Source organism: Brachypodium distachyon, chromosome 1, assembly GCF_000005505.3.
Source record: "Brachypodium distachyon strain Bd21 chromosome 1, Brachypodium_distachyon_v3.0, whole genome shotgun sequence".
NCBI lineage: Eukaryota > Viridiplantae > Streptophyta > Magnoliopsida > Poales > Poaceae > Brachypodium > Brachypodium distachyon.
In genome coordinates this window covers 510,272-529,651 of record NC_016131.3, presented here as the reverse complement: position 1 = coordinate 529,651, position 19,380 = coordinate 510,272, and the positions used below count along the sequence as shown (strand labels likewise).

Here is a 19,380-nt window from a genome sequence, read left to right as displayed (position 1 = left end):
CGCGGCTTGGTCCCGGCGCGCCTCAAATCAGCGGCGGGATGTGTGCGGGCGTGGGGACATGAGGTTTCCAAATATGAAAAGTTTACAAGAACTTTCCATACATGGGGTGTGCATCGGGGGCATCCCAATAGTGCACGGGCACCCATAGTCCCGTCCATATTTTTATTATCTATAGCTGAAATGCCTGTGCGTTGCAATGGAACAACAAAATAAAATGATACATTAAAAAACATGCATCAAAATCTCTCTTTGCTCTTCTTTAACGATCACCAAATATCCCTTTAGAAAAGGTTTCTTCCGAAGATTATGTCTTTAATACTCTGGTTTCTCAAAATAGAACAATACACTTCCTTCTGAAAATTATATAACATTACCCGGTCAAAGAAGTTTTAAGACGGAATCACTTAATTTTTTTATTTCTCTCCACTATCTCGCTTCACCCGTTAAAACAAAGAGTTAGAAGGGGCAACAAATTTATGTTTTGGCAGCTGGATGTTCGTTTATGAGTATAGACATTTGATTATTTTGTTGAGTATGCCTAATCTGATTTTGCTGGTTTTCTTAATGAGCTTATCAATATTAGATTAAATCAAGCCTAATTAATAAACTAGCGGTGCACGTGTAAATTTTTTCCAATTATTTGCTCGAGTTGTTCGGCGGATCTAACTTGTAGGCAGTTCAAACAACTTGACGTCGTTGGCCTCTCGGCTATCTGTCTGCTGGTAGTCATGTCTCTGTGTGGCAGCTGGAATCCGTCTTATATGGCCGGCAAGTATTAAATGTGGCAACTCGCCGACGGATGGGTCTGATATGGGTCGACGTTTACGTCCAAGGGTATACCCGATGGCTCACCCGATTAGTCATGGGTAGGGTATGGGTATAGGTGGATTAACGGATGAACCCTGCTGTAAAATAATAAATAAAAACCAAGTGCAAAATTGGCCCAGTAGCCCATGACTCGATGATCCATCAACATGGCCTGTTGGGCCATCTCTCTCGCCCAGTCAGCTTCTTTTAACAATTCGCCATCTCCTCGTGTAATTTAGCATCTTCCGACTCCCGTAGTGTTTCGGCGGAGCGATCTTTTTCTCGTCAGATTCGGAGTTGTTGTCCGACTCTGGTAGCGATCCCGCTGGCGATGGACTCCCTCGCGGAGTTCCGGTCCAATCCTGCCGGCGATGGACTCTGGTAACGGACCAGTCGGCTTAGTATGCCTAATATATATGCATTTTGGGGGTCCCACAATTTTTTTGAAAAGTTTGACAAACGACGGTGAAGGGAACGGTCCGTATTTTTTTAGATATAGCTGAAATGCCCGTGCGTTGCAATGGAGCAACAAAATAAAAAATACACGAGATTTGCCTTCAGCTCCCCAGGCAGCGCCCGTGCCAACTCCTCAGCCGCCTCCTTCTTCCCCCGCAATTGATGCATCCAACTCCTCCACCCGCCGTATCAACTCCTCCGGCGCCTTCCCTCCCGAAGTCTTCGACGTCAGCTCCAACTTTCGCACAGGCGGCCGCCGCTTCACCGATCTGTGCGACTCCGTCCAAAGAAGAGTCGGCGAACTAATCAATGGAAGCATGTATGTATGTACCCGGCGGATCGGGACCCTAACCTCGAAATCCGCCGCCGTCAAGAAAGCAACAATGCGTCTCATTTTCCGGGAGGGGAAAGGCAATACGTCGGTGACTCGGTTCCCGTACGGGCATCGGTGTCTTTCTTTTACTTGTTGGAAACGAAAACGATGTCAGGTTTGTCCAAGATCAATCATGTGCGCGATCATGAAATATTTAGGCACCTGTGACCTGTCATGCCTTGCTTTTCTTTATTTCTGCTCTCACAAATTCCAAGATTTGGTCTTACAAAACAGCATACGTGTGTGTGTGTGGGGACAATCATGTATCACGTACTACTGTTCGGGCTACACTTATGTATCATGATCCGATTCATATTCACGAGCGTGCCAACGCAGAGTGGCGGTGCGGACTAAGCGGGCCGTGTACAACCGCACACCCTGCCCCTTTCCTTTTCTCACCGCGTCTCTTTCACGGATTGATTCCCTTTCCATCTTTTCTTCCTCTTTGTTTCTTCTCCAAATAATCAATCTCAAGGTGGAGGAGCTAGCTGCTTGGTCTTCATGAGGTGGGTGGGGTCGTCGCCTGTGGGACGAACTTGCTCGTCCACGGCGTCAGCGGCGGACGAAAGGGGAGCGCGGGCCATTGCCGGCCAGGTCCACGCCGCCGGTGACTGCCAGCGCCATGCCGCGGCCAGATTCCGAACGGTCGGCCGGAGGATGTCCAGATCTGGGGCGCCGCGTTGGCCACTGAGGCCTTCCTCGCCGTGGTCGTCACGGTCGGCCGCGCTGCCGTAGAAGCTTGCGGCGTAGGCAGCGGCGACGAGGTGGGGACGCCCGGGTAAGCGCGGGAGGTGGAGACGGACCTCGCGGCTCGGTAGCTGATCGAGGTCTCGCATAGCAGGGCTGACTGACGTCAGGTGGCGCGGGCCGTGGAGAAAGAAAAGGGAAGTTTGACAGATGAGATTCAGCGTGATGGAAAGTTCGACAGGCCCATAAGAAAATCATGGCCGGTTAAGTTAAGGCTCGTTTTGACTCCGTGTAATTGAATTGAGCCCAGCGAAACAAAGTGTCCCCGGCCGTAGAGCACACGACACCGGTCTCCATCCATCCGGCGGCGGGAAGCAAGCAGGGGAATCCACCACTCAACGCAACTCCACGCCGGCGCCGCATCCGATTGATTCCGGCCGCCAATCTTCCTCTCCTATTACCGGCGATGCGCGGCGGCCAGTCGAGGGGCCACGGCTTCGGCGGCGCCGGCGCCCACAACAACAACAACGGCGGCGGCGGCGGCAATGGCAGCGGCAGGTACCGGAGCCCTTGCCTGACGATGCACCAGCCGTGGGCGTCGCTGCTCGTGCACGGCATCAAGCGCGTCGAGGGCCGCTCCTGGCCGGCCCCGGTCACCGGTCGCCTCTGGATCCACGCCGCGTCCAAGGTCCCCGACCCGGACACCGTCGCCGCCATGGAGGACTTCTACAGGGAGATCCACGCCGTCGACGGGGTCGCCCACATCGACTTCCCCCAGCACTACCCCGTCTCACGCCTTCTCGGTCCGTACACCCAACCTACCCTACCCTACAAACCCTACTCCGGCCAAACACCACTCCCACCATTGCTAGCAGCTCTTCCTCGTACCACTATGCCCGCATTTGTCTTCTTTTAATGCTTTTCTTTTTGCCTGTTTTGTGCTACTGCGACAGGATGTGTTGAAGTGGTAGGCTGTGTTAGGTCTCAAGAGCTGGTGTGCTGGGAGGATGTGCCTGAATCAGTACGGCCCCTTTTTCCTCTTATGTCCATGGCCTATATTTGTGCAAGGCATTTGGCAGCTTGTCTTTCTTGTGCATGCCACGCTTGACATGACTGAACTTGGTTCTTGAATTGATTGACACAGGTCAGGCTTGAAGGGTTGACTGACTTTTGCTGGCTCTGTGAGAATCCACAGGTAGGTCGGTGGTTGCTGAATTAAGTCTCCCTAAAACCACATCTACAATGTTTGACAACTATCTTGCCTAGTTCCAAAACCCACCTTGTATCACCTGGGACTGAGATGCCTGTCATTTTTCTTTGGGCAATTTTCTGTACACTATTTCTGCAGAAGTTGCTGCACTGGTTTTCTGTACACTGACGATAATTTAATTAAACCACACCCGCAAAGGTTGAATCTATTGATCGTAATTACTCCCACCGTTTCTAAATACCTGTCGTGGTTTTAGTGCAAATTTACACTAAAACCACGACAAGTATTTAGGACCGGAGGGAGTACTAAGCATGGTGCAACTGTCGTTTGGATAGTTTCAATACCCACCTTGTCAACCACTGCTGATCACTGCACAATACCTGATACTGGGATGCCTGTCATTTTTTCATCTGACAATTTTATGTACCCTGATTTCTGCAGAAGTTGGTGGTTCCGTTTGAGATGCGCGGTTACCAGGGTGTTTACAATCTGGAGAGAAGGGTTAGTTATGCTTAACATAAGCAATGCATCCTTCTTTTGGTCTCATGACCTTTTGACCTTACTCTGTGTTGTGTGTCGCTTCACAGATCTATGAGGGAGCAGTCCGGGGTCTTTCGCCTGTTCAAGGCCCACTGCCTGTCAAGTTTCCGCTTCCAGATCCCAGAAACCAATTCTCTCTCAAGCCAGGATCTCTTACTTTTGATTCTTCGAAATCCGCACCGGTGAAAACTCCAAGTGTCTCCGCAGCAATAGCCGGGGCTAGAGCTGCTGCCACTCAGTATTCGCGGAAGGATCATAATGCTGCCCCTAGTAGAGAGAATGAAACTCGAGAGGAATCAAGGGAAAACCGTAGAGATGGCAGTTCAGGGAGTGGTAGTCTGCCATCCATTGCCCAGAACAGTCCATCGTATTCACAAAGCCAGAAACCATCATCCATTGTCCAGAGCAGTCACTCCTATTCGCAAAACCAGAATGCATTGTCCGTTGTCCAGAACAATCCTTCCTATTCACCAAACCAGAATCAATCATCCATTGTCCATAACAGTCCATCCTATTCGCAGAACCAAATTCCATTGTCCAATGTCCAGGATAGGCCATCCTATATGCATAACTATAGTCCGTCTTTTATTGTCCTTAACAGTCCATCCTATTTGCAAAACCAAATTCCAGCGTCCAATGTCCAGAACAGCCCATCCTATTTGCAAAACCATAATCTGTTGTCCACTGTCCATAACAGTCCAACCTATTTGCATAGTCAAAATCCGTCATCCAATGTGCAGACCAGTCCATCTTGTTCACAAAACCATAATCCATCATTCATTGTCCAGCATAGTCCGTCTTTCTTGCAAAACAATAATACATCATTCTCTGTCCAGAACAGTCCATCCTTTTTGCAAAACCATAGTCCATCATTCATTGTCCAGAACAGTCCGTCCTTTTTGCAAAACAATTATCCACCATTTACTGCCCAGAACAGTCCGTCATTTTGGCAAAATCAGAACTCCGAGCCCCGTAGAAGTCCCAGACTGCAAGGTGGAGCTTCCAACAGGGTGAGTGCTCATTTTTCATTTTGAGCCAGAATTTTTCATGCCATCAAGATAGCAATGAAGGATAAACTGGGCCAGCCACTAAACAAGAGATGTCCATCGCCTGGAGCATGAATTTTGCACGACCAATTCTTGTGTGTCGTCAGAACAATATAATAGCAGGATAGGATCACATACTAGTCATGTTCATTATCTCCGATGGCATATCCTTACTTTATTGTCAGTTTTTGCCATCTGAATAATCTTTCCCTATAGACCATAGTATACAGTTTGAATACTGCAGATGTTATTTCTTTGGTACAATTCATCTGAAAAGCTTTCGGTGTCTAAACAACCGGTTTTTTTCCTTCTCTTTTCTGGCATTACCATATGTTACTGTCTATCTTTCAATTTCCTTGCACTCATGTTTAAGTTGAAAAGTCACATATATCTTTTTTCTTCGATTGATGACACCCAACTGTCTGCCCCTTGAGTCGGTACACTAACTGTGTTTTCGTTAGCTTGTTGCAGTGGCATTGAGGGAGTTGGAACAGTTAAGCTTCAGTGAGAGGGGAGAACAATCAGTTCCCAAAAGCTGACCTGAATTCTTTCTTAAAGAAAGCTGACCTGAATAATTTGGGACTTAGATACCCCACCTTCAGATGCCTATTCATCATCTATGTGCAAAGCTCCTTGTAAATTGTAGCATTTTGTTCGTACAGTTCTGATGGATGATAGCATACGATAGTGTGTACTATTAGCTGACATGGTGCTTTGCTTTGTGAGTTTTTCACTGGCGTTGCAGGTGATGTATCTCTTGTAAAAACTGAACCTAGTTTTAGTCTGGAAATAGTGCTCAGACTGGTTGGTGGTTGAATTTGTGTCTCGCAAGATTTGATACCCAATTTGCTATATGTGTAACGGCAATCATCTGGATCCATATGGGAGAGGGAGCCGTGATGGCCTGTACATGTTTTCTCAAGGTAATCAGTCCCATTCCCAGGTTTCCCGGCATGATCAGGACCATCAGGTCTTCCCCAAGACCATGAAGGACTGCTGAATGAACGCATTTGTCATAGCTTCAATGAAATTTAATGTTGCTTGATAAATCAAACTCAAACTTTCTGCGAGTGTTTGATCACGCTTTCAGCATAAAAACACACTCCCTTTCGTTAAAGAAAGACACACATGTACAGTCCTCGTCAGTTATCTGGCTCTTTTCTTGGAAGCTGCTTCTTGTCTCACGTGTATGCTGGATGTGTTCATTTACAGCACAAGCACAAATCCTCATCAGTTAGATACTATACATATATAACTCTTTCCCGGAAGAAGCTTCTTCTTGTCTTGTCTGAGGTTTATCCATTCATGTACTGCATGCTGGGCTGTTTTAACAAATGAAGAGCAACTTTACGTACAAGCAACCCATGCATGGAAAGGGGGAACTTGTACTTTGGTCGTCTATGCCACGACATTGCTGATCAAGTTGGAAGCTGCCGGTCATCTGTGTATCTCATTCCTTCCAGGAAGCATCCATTTATAGATTAAAGGCATTACAGGGACCGGTATTGATGGTGGTGCATGCATGTACTGCAGTTCAAGAAAGGAATTCACTAATAGGAGTAGTACTGTAGTAGACAGTAGTACATTATTACTTGAACTGGCAGAAATTCTTTTTTGCTAATGGAACTTTCTGAGAACCTTGTAAGTGAGTGAGGAGTGGTTCCAAGAAGGCAGGCAGGCAAGTTGGATCATCAGGTAAATCCCAGGTTCATCACCCCTCACCTCTCAAGTAGTACTGGTGAAGAGATGATCTTGAAGTCCCTGTCCAGGGTTGCCAATTGAAAGGTGCGTCATATGAGTGCACATCAACATCACATGCACTATTGGTCTATTGCAGGTGCAGCTTCATGCCTCAAGAGAATATTCTATCCCCTCTTCTTTGTCTGGCAATTAAAGGTTGTTTTGGTTCCAAAAAATGCAGGCAGTTCTGCATCAACTGCATGCAGATGGATGGATGGATGGCAACCCCAATGCGAGTGCTGCATATTGTTTATGCAAGTTGGCCGCATCTTGATTAATTCTTCTTCCCCAGGGCAGGAGAAAGAAGAGTGGGATCTGGCTGATTTCGTCCGAGGGACGATGAATTTGAAGCATAGATGTCTGATGCCACTAAACTAGTGCAATTTGCTCGAAAATATGTGTATGCAATTTGCACGTGTTGGATATCTGGGCACACCTAACCGAAACTCTTTTATCTACTATGGAGGATGTTTCTGAGAAACATACAGCAAGCAGAGAGTAGTTAACTCAGCTGACCTTGTCTTAGATACATGATGATCTGGTCTTAGAAACATCCTTCCTAGCACATACTAGTAACTAGTACTATAAGGTCTGACCAAAGTTGTATTAGTAAAAGTTAGTACTATTGTCTTCTATTAAGCACAGCTGCAAGGGTAATTATGTCCAAGAAAGCACTGTTAGGGTAAATTAATCAAGGACGGCAGTGTCAAGATAAGGTCAAGATCGGAAAGGCGTTGGCATCAGACAGTCAGTTGCCCAGGTAGACTTTTGTCACGTGACAGGATGAAAGCAACGTTGATGGATTGATCCTACGGCCGTGCTTGCTTGTTTGTCCCTGTCCACCCATGCATACACACACATGCATCTAATACTAGTGGATCGACTATTAGTTCTTCAATATATATATATATATTTTATCTTTTTGAGAGAGATGATCTTCTTCTTCTGCTGGTGACCGCAACTTCATCCGGTGTCACTGTCTTCATGCACGTGCCTCAATCTTGTGCATATGCTTTGGTAGCTGGTTTTGTAGAATTAAGGTTGTTAGTTAGACGAAGCTAAGCTAGCTATTGTGAACCCAAATCAAAGGGTCAGAGACTTTTGAGAGTTCAAGGACTAATTTGCCACACGCTCTTAGTTAATCAGTTGTAGCTGCTGCTTTTCTTTTTTGCTTATAGAAATCAGTAGTTGGTCATACTAGCACAAGCTGTTGCTACTTTAATGTCGATCAGGTGTGCCGGTCTCTATAATTTACGTTTATTCAACTCAAGGTAGGGTAGAGAGAGCAAAAAGGCAAATGGAAGGGAAAGGGAGGGAACTTTATCTAGAAAAACGAATTGAGATTAATTGGTTCATCTTCTTGATTCTGACAATTGAGAACATAATTAGCTCGTCGCGAACAAGATCAAAAGGACCAATTGTTTGCATACTGTATTATAATAATATGCGCACGTGAGGTTAAGGAAGAGCCACTGGAGTTAGTGCCAACAAGAACAAAAGGTTTGGGCTTGACCCGGCAGGCGAATTCCTTGACCTGGTCTAGACATGCATGAGCATCTGTGGATGCAAGCAAAGAGTTGTTCTTTGGCACGTCAGCACGCTCCATTCAACGAACCCTCCCGAGACAAATTCAAATATGGCGCGCCGCCTTTATCCACACTCCCAGCCTTTCGCGCGCTCCCTCTGTTCTTCTTCTAACCATCATATCCTGCATCTGTTCTTTGGCATGTAGTTTCCAAGAAAATCAGTATAGTGCTTTAGTTCTGCAGAACTGTAAACAATAAAAATGGCTCCAATCCATCGGATAATGCGTCTCATTGCGTCGAGCTAGTTTACAAACGGTCTGCGGTTGCGTGCATCGCTCGGTGCATGTGTTCCATTGTCTACAAAATGTACAGCAATTTTGACTGACTGAAGCCAAAAGCAGACCTTTGGATCTCCAAACAACCCGTCGACAATTTCTCAAGCCCGTTCTCTGCAAATTAACCAAGAAAAACCAACCCTGCAATGCAAGTATCTACTCCTAGATGAGACCAAGCCAGAAACATGGGAGAAAACAAGAACACAATTTGCACTATTGCACTATTGACCGTTGGATGATCCATCAGTCAATCAATCGTCGTCTTGAAGCCATACATCAGCAGCTACCTCTGTTTCTTCTCTGGCCGTGCTGCTTCTTCTCGATGCCTCTGCCATTCTGAATCTGAAGCTTGTGTTTCGGAATTCAGCTAGACAGAGTGATGGCTCCAGAGTGACTGGGAGTCAGAGGCGCCAAGCAGCTCCTCGAGGTACTCTGCTCCGAGGTCCTCCAGCTCCATCACGCCCTCCGGCTGGCTCTGGCTCCGGCCGGGCCCCTTGCTCATCGCGGCCTTCCTGCCGCTCGCCGCCGCCGCTGGACGCCTGCGCATGGAATGGCGGCGCTTGAGCGCGAGCACGGGCCCGTGGCCATGGCCGTCGTCCATGGCGACGCCCTCGAGCGAGCGGCGGACCTGCTCGGCGGGGAAGTTGAGCACGGCGGCGCCGCCCCGCATGGCGAACGCCGCCTGGTCGTACGCCATTGCCGCCGCCTCCGGGCTGTCGAAGGTGCCCAGCCACACCCGCACCCCGTTCCGCGTCGAGTCCCGGATCTCCGCCGCGAACTTCCCCCACGGCCGCTTCCGCACCCCGCGGAACGCGCGCCCGGAGCCATTGCCGGCGGCCGCCTCTTCCTCTTGCTTCACTGCCGGCGCCGCCGGCGTGGTGGGCGCGGGCGATTCGGCCATGGGCGCCGCCGCTTGGGAGGAGAGCATGTCGAGCAGCAGCATCTCGTCGGCGTCGTTGGTGTCGAAGGGGAGAAGAAGGTCGTGAGAATTGGCCGGGGCGCGGGCGCTGCTCCATGGCGCGGAGTCGGCGGAGCCCGTGGAGGAGCCCGGCGAGTCGAGAGGGACGCGGAATGCTGCTGCTGCTGCTCGTTGCTGCGTCGCCGTGGCCGTCATGGCGCGGCGGGCCAGGAAGTTGACGACGCCGGTGGTGAGGCGCGGGGAGGAAGAAGATGACGAGGAAGAAGAAGAAGAAGTAGCCGTGGTTCTTGGATGACCAGACATGGGGTTGATTTTTCGATGTCGAGTTGAAACGGTTGTAAGCGCGCGCGGCGGCATTTTATAGTGGTGAGAAGCAGAGGAGGGCAGAATCGGGTTTTTGGAAAAGTGCTCTGTTTTGGTGCTCTTTCCTGAGATGTTTCTGGATTCCTTGCCTATGTTCGTCGTTGCTTATACGTACGATGATGTCAGATGGTTGCAGATTTCTGTTTGATGTGATATTAATTGAGACGCAGATTAATTTAGGGTGGTAAAAGAGTACACAAAATTCCATCCATGGTATGCGGCGAAAATTTGTGGTGACAGTAATCTTCTGGTGATTGAGAACGCAAATTAGGCTACAGTAGGTGTATGTAACCTAAGCTGAGGAGAGCATGTTAGCATCTCATTCTACGATTATGAAGAGTTCATGGTACGGATCATATCCAGACTGCCAGGTCAAGTTACCCTGTTTAAATTACTGTAGCTGGGCCTGCTGATCAGATCAACTAAGTGCGAGTAGCGGCCTTTCGTACTCCTGTAATACAATCCAATCCGATCCAATCCAATCCACCGCACTGCGCAGGTGATAATTAGGTGGTGGTGTAAGTTGAGTTGAGCTGAGTGCTGCCAAGATTAGATTATGATGCTGCAGGCAGATCGTGATCAAAGCTAGCCTCACGCACGTGTGTCAATTTCTGCAGGTCCATCGCACCTGACCGTTGTATCCATCCATGCATTTGCCAGTGGCACTACTTTATTACTAGTTAGTATCATCGATTAGCTGTTACCATGCATCTGAAATTTCCTAGCTAGCATAATAGGTACCGTCAAATGTTAGTATCATATTGTCAATGGTATCGTCAATTATAGCCCATTGCACCTCGACTCCTGCATCTCAACCGGCCGCTTCCATCTCTCCTACGTAAGTACGTAGGTTCCTTCCTTGGTGTTAAGGCCACGTGCTCATTAGCTTGTCAGTGTGTCACTCACTTTGTCTCATCTTATAACCAGCGCAAATGCATTACTCCAGATACAATGGATCTGCTGCTATCGGGCGGGCGTCAATACACGAACAGGTCGGGGTCCCCGTCCAGAAGAAAAACACAGTGATGAAATTGTTTTTTACGGTTAGGCATTTCTGGTCAAGTTGCAAGCAAAAAGTCTCCAAGACCGGCGGGACCCACATCGACCAAACGACAAAAGCACGGATGGATGACACGTCACTTCATTGCCTCCGGAGGACAACATTTTCAGACACAAAAACCGAGCATTGTCTCTATGCTAAGAAAAAAGTAAATTCTGGATTTCTTCGCCACGGTAAATTCTGCACTTGCACACATGCGTGATGTGTGTGATACTGTGATGTGACGCATTCGGAGTAGAAGATTAAGTAGCTAGGGCCTTGTCTGTATGGAGTACATTCCATTCTCTATCATCTTCTTTTTTTTCCATGGATAAATATATTCCATCTCGCAAAAAAAATATTATTCCATCGACTTCGTGTCTGCATCTAAGTAATTGGGCGCACGAGCGTGATTGAATCTAGTCCGGCATGCTGGAAAAAAGCGACCGTTATTATTTTGAATAGATGGATGGATGGATCAACCCGGATCCACTAGTGCACTTGAACTAATATACTCCAGTAGCTACGTACTCCTACTAATAGGAGTAATTGTTAGTATCTCCTCAGATCGATCAAATTATGGCACGAATCCAGTTTAGCAGAGCACTCTGTCACGCTCACCTCACCACCCACCATTTGGTTCTGTTCTGAAGCCTGTGTCTTGGTGCTTGCCAATTTAGGGCTTTGGCTTCCAACCCAATGCCCAAAACGCCCCCAGGAAGCAACCTAGGAACTTTCTATATCCATTCCAGACATGACGGTAAGCTTCTTCTCCATCTTGACCTTCAGGATGCCTCCCTTGCTTGGTGTAATGATCGATATTATTCATAATTATTGTCGCCTCCACTCTGCTGCTGCATCCGGACCATGCAAATGTGACGTCACTCATGACCGATTCCGTTTTGACCAAATACCAGTAGGCTATGTAGCTTGTCAGTACCTAGTCAAACAAGTCCATAATCTGTTTTGCTCCATGATTATTCCAGATGCTTGGGCATCTATATCCCATAAAGGTTGGGCAACCAAATTCCATCCGAATGTTTAATTGGGCATAAAGAAGGCTAAGTATATGTATGTCTTGAAATTGTTTAACTAGTTAATTCCATCCAGGTACTGTAGGAGAGCATGCATATTGGACCAAGAAAGGTTCGATCAAAGTGAGATTAAATACCTACTGCAATTTGGTATACCAAAAAAGAGCTTTGAGTTTCCAACTTTGACTTGCATGCATAAGAGAGATCCTTGTTTGACTCGACATGTAGGCCGGACCGGAGTATGCTGCCGTTAGTTCTACCTAATTTTGCATCTGGCCGCACTCTGAAGCAGATACAATTCCACCATGCAACGCATAAGGGCCTCGCAGCTATGGCAGGTCTCCATGGATGAGATCGATATGATCTGCCCTGACCTGACCTGACGAAATTGTTGGTTCGACATAGCATATGCTCCCTCGTTGTCACAGCTTTGAACTAGAGGCAAGAGGTAGTCAAAGCCGCGTCAATTTTTATGGAACGGAGCGAGTACTTGCTTATAATATTTCACATTGATACATAGTTTCAACGCCTAATTTGGACATCTACATATACAAAAATCTGCTTGTTTTTACAGTTGCTAAGACTCTGCTGCTACCATCTTATTCATCTATATATTCCTCCTCAGACTTCTTTCGATTTCGCCCATAGGAAAACGTAGAGTCCAGCAATCACCGTTACTGTACCTAAGATGCTGCAAACAGGATAACGGTAAGAATTAAGAATATTAGTTCAATAAACCTGTTGCTAAATTAGAAATATTAGAAAGATAACGAAACTACACGATGCAAATTAATCGGAAGAAAACACGATGGCCGGCGCTGGTTTGAGCATGTGTGCAAGATAATATACCTTCCTACTGTTATATCATCGCCTATGAAGACAGAGGCCAGCACCACAGTGAACACCACTGACAATGGGCTGAACATTGGAGGATATGCTGGGCCTCGCTTAGCCACGGCCCATGAGTTGAGGCTATATCTTGCTGCCGTTGCAAGTGCTCCCTGGGTTAAAAAAAAGGGAAATCATAAGAGATTTATTTATAGTTTCAAATGCTTCTCACAATGTAGGTCGGTTTTAGGAATATATATATGTTGGTAAAATGATCAGATGACTCACGGAGTACACAATGGTCAGCAGGTTCAGATCCCATCCTAGCTTCCATGCACTCTTGTCTCTTCTCAATATAATACCAACAAGAGCTGTCTGCAATCCTCCAATTAGGCATGTCACCATGGACGACCAGTATTTGTATGGATACACCTTGTTAACCTTTGACTGCAATAGAAGTTTTACTATGTATCGTCTGTCGGTACATACATGATATGAAGGGCATGGACATATAATTATGGTCACCTGGATTATATACCAGCAAGCAAAGGCAAAGCTGCTGGCTACCAGGAAGATTGTCCCTCTCAGCTGATTGCTTGCCACCTCCAATTGTTTCTCCTTGTTATGTTCCTCAAAGATTGGGTTCCAGAGATGGAGCGTCTTGCCCTTGTAAAGGCTGATGAGCATTGTGCCTCCAACAGAGAGAACAACACTTGATATCTTCAGTGACCCTGGTTTACTTGTAATTTGCAAGGTCTCCATTCTTACATGTTCAAAACATACAGTGAGACGACGGAATCGGTTTCAAGTTTGAAGTTGATACATATGTTTTTCTGCAAGTTACGCACTATAAAAAAAATGATTTTGAGCATGTCGAAAATTGATACCGGAAGCACATTTTTTGCCGGTACCTAGCTAGCTAGATAGGGCTGGAGATTAAGCACCTGAAAATTAGGGAGATGATGAAGGTGACCAGTGGGATTATATTGATAAATATGACGGCATAAGATGACGTGGTATCCCGGAGGCCGTAGTAGTATAGACTCAAAGGAACGGAGTACCTGTAACATGCATGCTGACGTGTCACCATATATGTGATAATCAGAAGCATGCCATGCATGATGTAACAAGATAATTTGATATAGGTATTATGTTCGTCAATTGCTAACGTAAATGATACACCCTACTGTAGTCACTACAATATGTCTGGTGGAGCATGTAGCTCAAGTTTAAGCAAGAGATCCGTCCAAAAATAAGATTCTGAACTTGCTGTGAAAATGGAAAGACAGAATGTCAACTGCAGAAAAGAGAGACATGATATTTCAGAACCCGGCCTTTTGGAGCTGTCTGATCAAGAATCTGCCACTTGGTGATTCGTCTCCTAGCTATATATATATCATGTCTTAATCCTTAATTGGCTCACTAAGGCAACCGTGAGCGTGGATCAAATTAATCACAAGCTAATTTATTGTTAGACGGCCTCACTTAAAAAACACAAGCAAATGTATATATTTTTCCCTATATATAAAGATAGGAATTAATTGAAGTGCCAATGTTAGGTACAGAAAATCTTAAATGTCCAATGTCCACCGAGCTTAGTGTGTGTCGAGAGATAGTGAATACTCCACTAAGAAATATCATGGCTAAGTAATTGGTCGACACGAAGTTAAGAAAAAATACTCTTGCATCCTAGATCTGCACAGAGTGACAAAGCATCTACTATCAAGAAATTTACAATTATACTTGCAAAGGATGGCAAATATTTTAGGTGACTGCCATATTAAAGCCTGGTTTTGAGGCGCCTTAAATTTATGAAATAGATTCATTTGGATATTGTGAATGGTACGGTATAGGAGAACATATATGTATGAGCATTCGTGCCATGCATATAAGAAACTCGTGTACATACACATACCCGATAAATGCATTCAAGAAGATCCATCTAAGGGCAAGCCAAGTCATGTTCCTCCATTTTCCTCTGCAGATCAATGGAACGAACGAAATCTTCAAATCATTTACTTTAGGTTTACTTGGTGCCATGCCATGCAATGCATGAATGATGTTAATTTTGAGCAATTGATATGTGTGCATGCATGATAGATAGGCGTATGGTACGTACCTCTCATAGATGAGCGCGAAGGGGAGGATGAAGAGAGAGCCGAAGAAGCTGCGGTAGGCGAGAAGGGTGAAGATGAACATGCCGCCTCCGATGGACACCTTGGATAGCAAGATCATCCCCGTGATGAACAGCTGCACCAGCACCATGGCCATGGGCGTCGTCCACCGCGCCGACGCCGACGCCGGCGATGACGTCGTCGTCTCAGGGGGGACGTTGATGTCCATCGATCTCCGATCCAATTAAGTTAGTTCCAAGCTAGCTAGCTGTGAGTTGATATGGTGATCGAGGCTAGCTTAGCTTAGCTTAGCTTGCTAGGAGAGAGTAGTAGTATATGAATGCATATTTCAGTGAGACAGACAATGATCCTAATCCATATATATATTGTCGAGCGATCGGAGGATGGGAATTTGGGGCATTGCACACGAGGAAGGGAAAAGGTGAAGGAGTTGTTGGTCCGTGGACAAACAAAACACGGTTTAAGGACTTGGAAATAATTAATTTGTTCCATACCGTGTACAGTCCCTCCTGATTGCATGTGCTTCACGTTCTCTTCTCTAGGCAGCAGATCGACTCGTTTCTTCAAAATTAATCGTTCCGAGGCTGGTCACAGTGGAAGTAATAAAGATGGTAACATAAGTGTCAACTAAGCAAATTTGGTGATGTGGCATCTTATTAATGAGGAGAGAAAGGTTTGTGGTAACTAGATATGTTACCATAACATCACACAAACCAAAACAAAATGAGTCTACAACCTAATAAATAACACAATGCATGACACCACATATATGTTACTACCCACTATAGAGATAGTAACTTAGAGTAGTAACAAAAACATGTTACTACTCTAAGTTACCATGCACTGCGACCAGCCTGAGTCGGCAACACATGCATATCGTAATTTAATACACATGCATGCCCGGCCAAATGCTTGATATAGGGATCAAATTCTGCATGATCATGCATTAGTTTAGGTGCTCACGTGCAAGTGTAATGGGATGCCTAAATGGAATTAATCACGTATTAGCTCTGGACTCTGGTGGTTGTTGCGCATGCACGTCCAGGTGCGATACGGCAAGCGGAAGTGCATGCCTTGGGCTGCATGAATTGAATTCTTTGCTGCGGACGCCTATCGTCTGTTTTGCATGTTGGTTAACAAAACCATTTAGAGGGCCACATGCAAACCACAGTGGCACTCCTATTTGGAGCACACGATTTCCCTGAAATGCACAAGGATTTCCCAAGGCGATTTTTAGATTTGTTCTCATCGAATGTTCACGGCCAATTTTGCACACTGGAGTACTCCAAATCATCCGTAATTTCTTTCTTTTTTCAGACTGCAACTTTGTTCCCCTGTACGTGTGCCAGAAATCAACAATCTTTGGTGTCGATGGGGCCGGAATCGATGAAAGAGATACCGATCGAGTCGGGATCGGAGAGCAGAGGTGCCGTCGAGGCGCTGTTGGCCACCGCCCTGAACCTCTCCGTCTCCAACAGAAACAATATCCCCGATTCCTATTCCTGTCCATCTCCCTTTTCCATGTTAAAAGATGGCCACCGATTAAGGCCGGAGGACACACCAGATTAATTATATTGATTGCTCGCCCTGATTTATTATTTCTCCATCAGCCACGTACGCGCAGACACTGATTATCATCGACCCACACACACGTAACCATGGTCACCAGCAGTCGACTCTCGGCGCCGGAGTCCGACGACCCGGCTACTCCAAACTGGGCGATTCCGGCAGCACTCTTGTCAAGACCTTCTACTTCCGTCGACAACTTTGGCTCGTCAGGGTCTCCTGCTTTTCTTCGGTCAAGGGCATGCCGAACTCCCTCTACATCTACGTCTACACCGACATGAAACACTCCGTCTTGGCAACCACGGTCTCCATCGAGATCTTGAACCATACCTAGGACCACAGCGTGTTCCGCAATGAGCAAGCGCTGATCGACGACGCCTGCCCCCGCCGGGGGTTTCTCTTGGTTTGGCACCAGAGACCTTGAGGCGGCCTCGTGTGTACACAACGACAACGTCCCAGTCAGGTGCACTCTCACATTCCGCGACACCAAGAAACAACAAAGCAAGGCAGAAACAAGCAAGTCCAAGCCATGGCGTCGGCTTAAGGCAGGCCTATCTAGTCTTCCAATAAGCATGCTGCCACGGGGATTAATACATCAATCCCTCGCTCTTACAGTCCGTCGTTCGAGACCCCGACGGAATCCGACAAGTGGCTCTTCGCCATCCCCGGCTACTCCAAACTGTGGATGATGGACAACTGCTCGTGGCCCATTCTCGTCAAGACCCTCTACTTTCGTCGACATCTTTGGCGCGTCGAGGTGTTTTCCACTACTTATGTCAATGTCGTACCAACCACCCTCTGCGTCTATGTCACCACCGACATCAAACACTCGGCCTCGGGCACCACTATTTCCATCGAGATCTTGAACGATACCTTGGAGGACACTGTCTTCTACGATGAGCGCACACTAAACGACGATACCCGCCACAGGTGTCTCTTCGTTAAGAGGAGTGAGCTTGAGGTGTCCTCGTGTGTCCGCAACGACGACGTCCCCATCAGGTGCACTCCCACGTTCCTTGACATTAAGGAACAAGGCAAAACGATGGACAAGGAGCAACAACAAGAGGCAAAATACAAGTATTGGGACCAGCTTACGACAAGCCTACCTAATCGAAACGAAATAAGCATGGGGTCCAAGCCTATCACGATTGGGAAGAGACCGACCCCACGCTCTTACAGTCTCTCGTCCCCGACGACGGAGTCCGAAAAGTGTCTCTTCCCCATCCCTAACTACTCAAACTTGGGCTGATGATCAACGGCTCTGTGCCCATTCTCATCAAGACCCTCTACTTCCTTCAACATCTTTGGCGCGTCGAGGTGTGCCCCTTGCACTTTATCAAGGGTGTACCAACCTACATTTGCATCCTTGTCTCCACCGACATCAAAAGCTCGGCCTTGGGCACGATTGTTTCCATCGAGATCTTGAACAATGCCTGGGAGCACACCGTGTTCCACGATGAGCACACGCTAGACGAGGACAGTTGGCGCCACGCGTTTCTCACAGTTAAGAGGAGTGAACTCGAGATGGCCTCGTCTGTCCACAACGACTACATTCCCGTCAGGTGCACTCTCACATTCGTCGACGTCGAGGAACAAGGCGGGACGGAGAAGGAGCGGGAACGGAAGGAGGAACAAGACGGGGTGGAGAAGGAGCAGCAACGGCAGGCAGCAACATCCAATTTCAAGTCGTGGTACCGGCGGCTTAGGAAAAGCTTTTTGGCCGACCCAAAAAGCAAGAGTGACATTAAAACAAGCAGATGTTATATGAGTCAGATTCAAACCTCACTACTTTGTTGGACGCCAAATATGGTCGTTTGGATTCTTATTTTTCCTATTATTACTTGCAAAAAGGAAGGTGATGTACATTGTCTTGGCCCATCTGTTGCTATGGAAATTGCCGAGTATTATTTGTATGGAAAACATGGATTTTAGCGTACCCCGCTTCTCTAGGTGCATATTTCAGCGAGACAAACAATGATCCTGATCCATATATATACATGCAAGTTCTCGACCGAAGGATCGGAATTTGGAGTATTGCACAGGAGGAAGGAATTAAAAAGACCAAGAGTGGGCAAAGGAGGGAGTTGTTGGTGCGCAAAGAAAACACGGTTATGACTTGGAATTTAATTTGTTCCATTCTCTGGGCAGCAGACTGCTTTCTTTCTTTAGAATATGTTCTGATGGGCCGGCTCCGGCCTCCTTCCTGGATGTTTGATGAGATTTTGTAGTACTTGGCATGAGTATCAGAAGGAAAAGGGCGAGATAAAAAACAGTGGATCGTACTATAACACGTGCATGCATGTCCGGCCAAATGCTTCAAGTTCAGCTAATCAAAGATCATCAACAACTGAAGACGGGCAACTTGTCCCTTAAAAAATCATGTGATTTTTCTCTTTTTGACCGACTGGCCACGCTTCAAAATCACTGTAAAGAAAAAGCGCTGTTTTGCTCATTTTCATGGGTTACGGCCCACGTTTTTGGCTAATTTTGCGTCGGTGCAAAAAAACACCGTCATGCTCATTTTCATGGCTTATAATCCACTTTTTTGGGCTTTCATCTGATTTTTCCGATATTGTGAACCCAATACACGGTTTCGGTAATTATTAGGCACATGTAGAAAAATCATCCTTTTGACCGTTTTCCTGGACTATAGACCACGTTTTTGGGTTTTCGGTCGATTTCTGATGTCGTAACCTTGGTAGTCAGTACACGCTTTCCGACCATTGTCGACATGTTCGAAGAAAATTCACCTTATTGGTCATATCCGTGGGTTTGT

The 19,380-nt window shown here is 46.7% G+C and overlaps 3 protein-coding genes across 5 annotated transcripts; 1 reads left to right on the top strand and 2 right to left on the bottom strand.

Moving 5' to 3' along the window:
- The first annotated feature begins 2,065 nt into the window (after positions 1-2,065).
- LOC100840970 (nuclear pore complex protein NUP98B) lies at positions 2,066-5,973 on the top strand. 2 transcript variants are annotated; one of them, XM_010230717.3, is made up of 6 exons: positions 2,066-3,126; positions 3,277-3,344; positions 3,468-3,518; positions 3,975-4,034; positions 4,121-5,083; positions 5,591-5,973. In XM_010230717.3, exons 1-6 carry the CDS (start codon positions 2,790-2,792, stop codon positions 5,597-5,599), a joined length of 1,488 nt encoding a protein of 495 aa, XP_010229019.1. In that variant the 5' UTR covers positions 2,066-2,789; the 3' UTR covers positions 5,600-5,973. The 2 variants fall into 2 exon arrangements, with proteins under 2 accessions (XP_010229019.1, XP_010228995.1); XM_010230693.3 differs by having other exon boundaries at positions 2,068-3,126; positions 5,581-5,973.
- Positions 5,974-8,646: 2,673 nt separating this feature from the next.
- Positions 8,647-9,961, bottom strand: LOC100840669 (ethylene-responsive transcription factor 1B). Its single transcript, XM_003559050.4, has one exon. It carries the CDS (start codon positions 9,940-9,942, stop codon positions 9,088-9,090), a length of 855 nt encoding a protein of 284 aa, XP_003559098.1. The 5' UTR covers positions 9,943-9,961; the 3' UTR covers positions 8,647-9,087.
- Positions 9,962-12,524: 2,563 nt separating this feature from the next.
- Positions 12,525-15,379, bottom strand: LOC100840357 (WAT1-related protein At5g64700). Of its 2 annotated transcripts, XM_024457387.1 has the most exons (7): positions 15,023-15,378; positions 14,819-14,881; positions 13,848-13,964; positions 13,429-13,666; positions 13,192-13,350; positions 12,925-13,076; positions 12,525-12,766 (listed from the first exon to the last, which is right to left on the bottom strand). In XM_024457387.1, the coding sequence occupies exons 1-7, from the start codon at positions 15,244-15,246 to the stop codon at positions 12,697-12,699; spliced, it is 1,023 nt and encodes a 340-aa protein (XP_024313155.1). In that variant the 5' UTR covers positions 15,247-15,378; the 3' UTR covers positions 12,525-12,696. The 2 variants fall into 2 exon arrangements, with proteins under 2 accessions (XP_024313155.1, XP_024313154.1); XM_024457386.1 differs by having other exon boundaries at positions 13,192-13,666; positions 15,023-15,379.
- Positions 15,380-19,380: the final 4,001 nt, after the last annotated feature.

Coding starts and splice junctions, on each gene's coding strand:
- LOC100840970 (XM_010230693.3), top strand. CDS start 2,790: ATGCGCGGCGGCCAGTCGAGGGGCCACGGCTTCGGCGGCGCCGGCGCC. Junction 3,127..3,276: donor CCCCGTCTCACGCCTTCTCG/GTCCGTACACCC, acceptor CTACTGCGACAG/GATGTGTTGAAGTGGTAGGC. Junction 3,345..3,467: donor GGGAGGATGTGCCTGAATCA/GTACGGCCCCTT, acceptor TGATTGACACAG/GTCAGGCTTGAAGGGTTGAC.
- LOC100840669 (XM_003559050.4), bottom strand. CDS start 9,942: ATGTCTGGTCATCCAAGAACCACGGCTACTTCTTCTTCTTCTTCCTCG.
- LOC100840357 (XM_024457386.1), bottom strand. CDS start 15,246: ATGGACATCAACGTCCCCCCTGAGACGACGACGTCATCGCCGGCGTCG. Junction 13,965..14,818: donor TTCTTGAATGCATTTATCGG/GTATGTGTATGT, acceptor TGCATGTTACAG/GTACTCCGTTCCTTTGAGTC. Junction 13,667..13,847: donor ATCATCTCCCTAATTTTCAG/GTGCTTAATCTC, acceptor TGAACATGTAAG/AATGGAGACCTTGCAAATTA.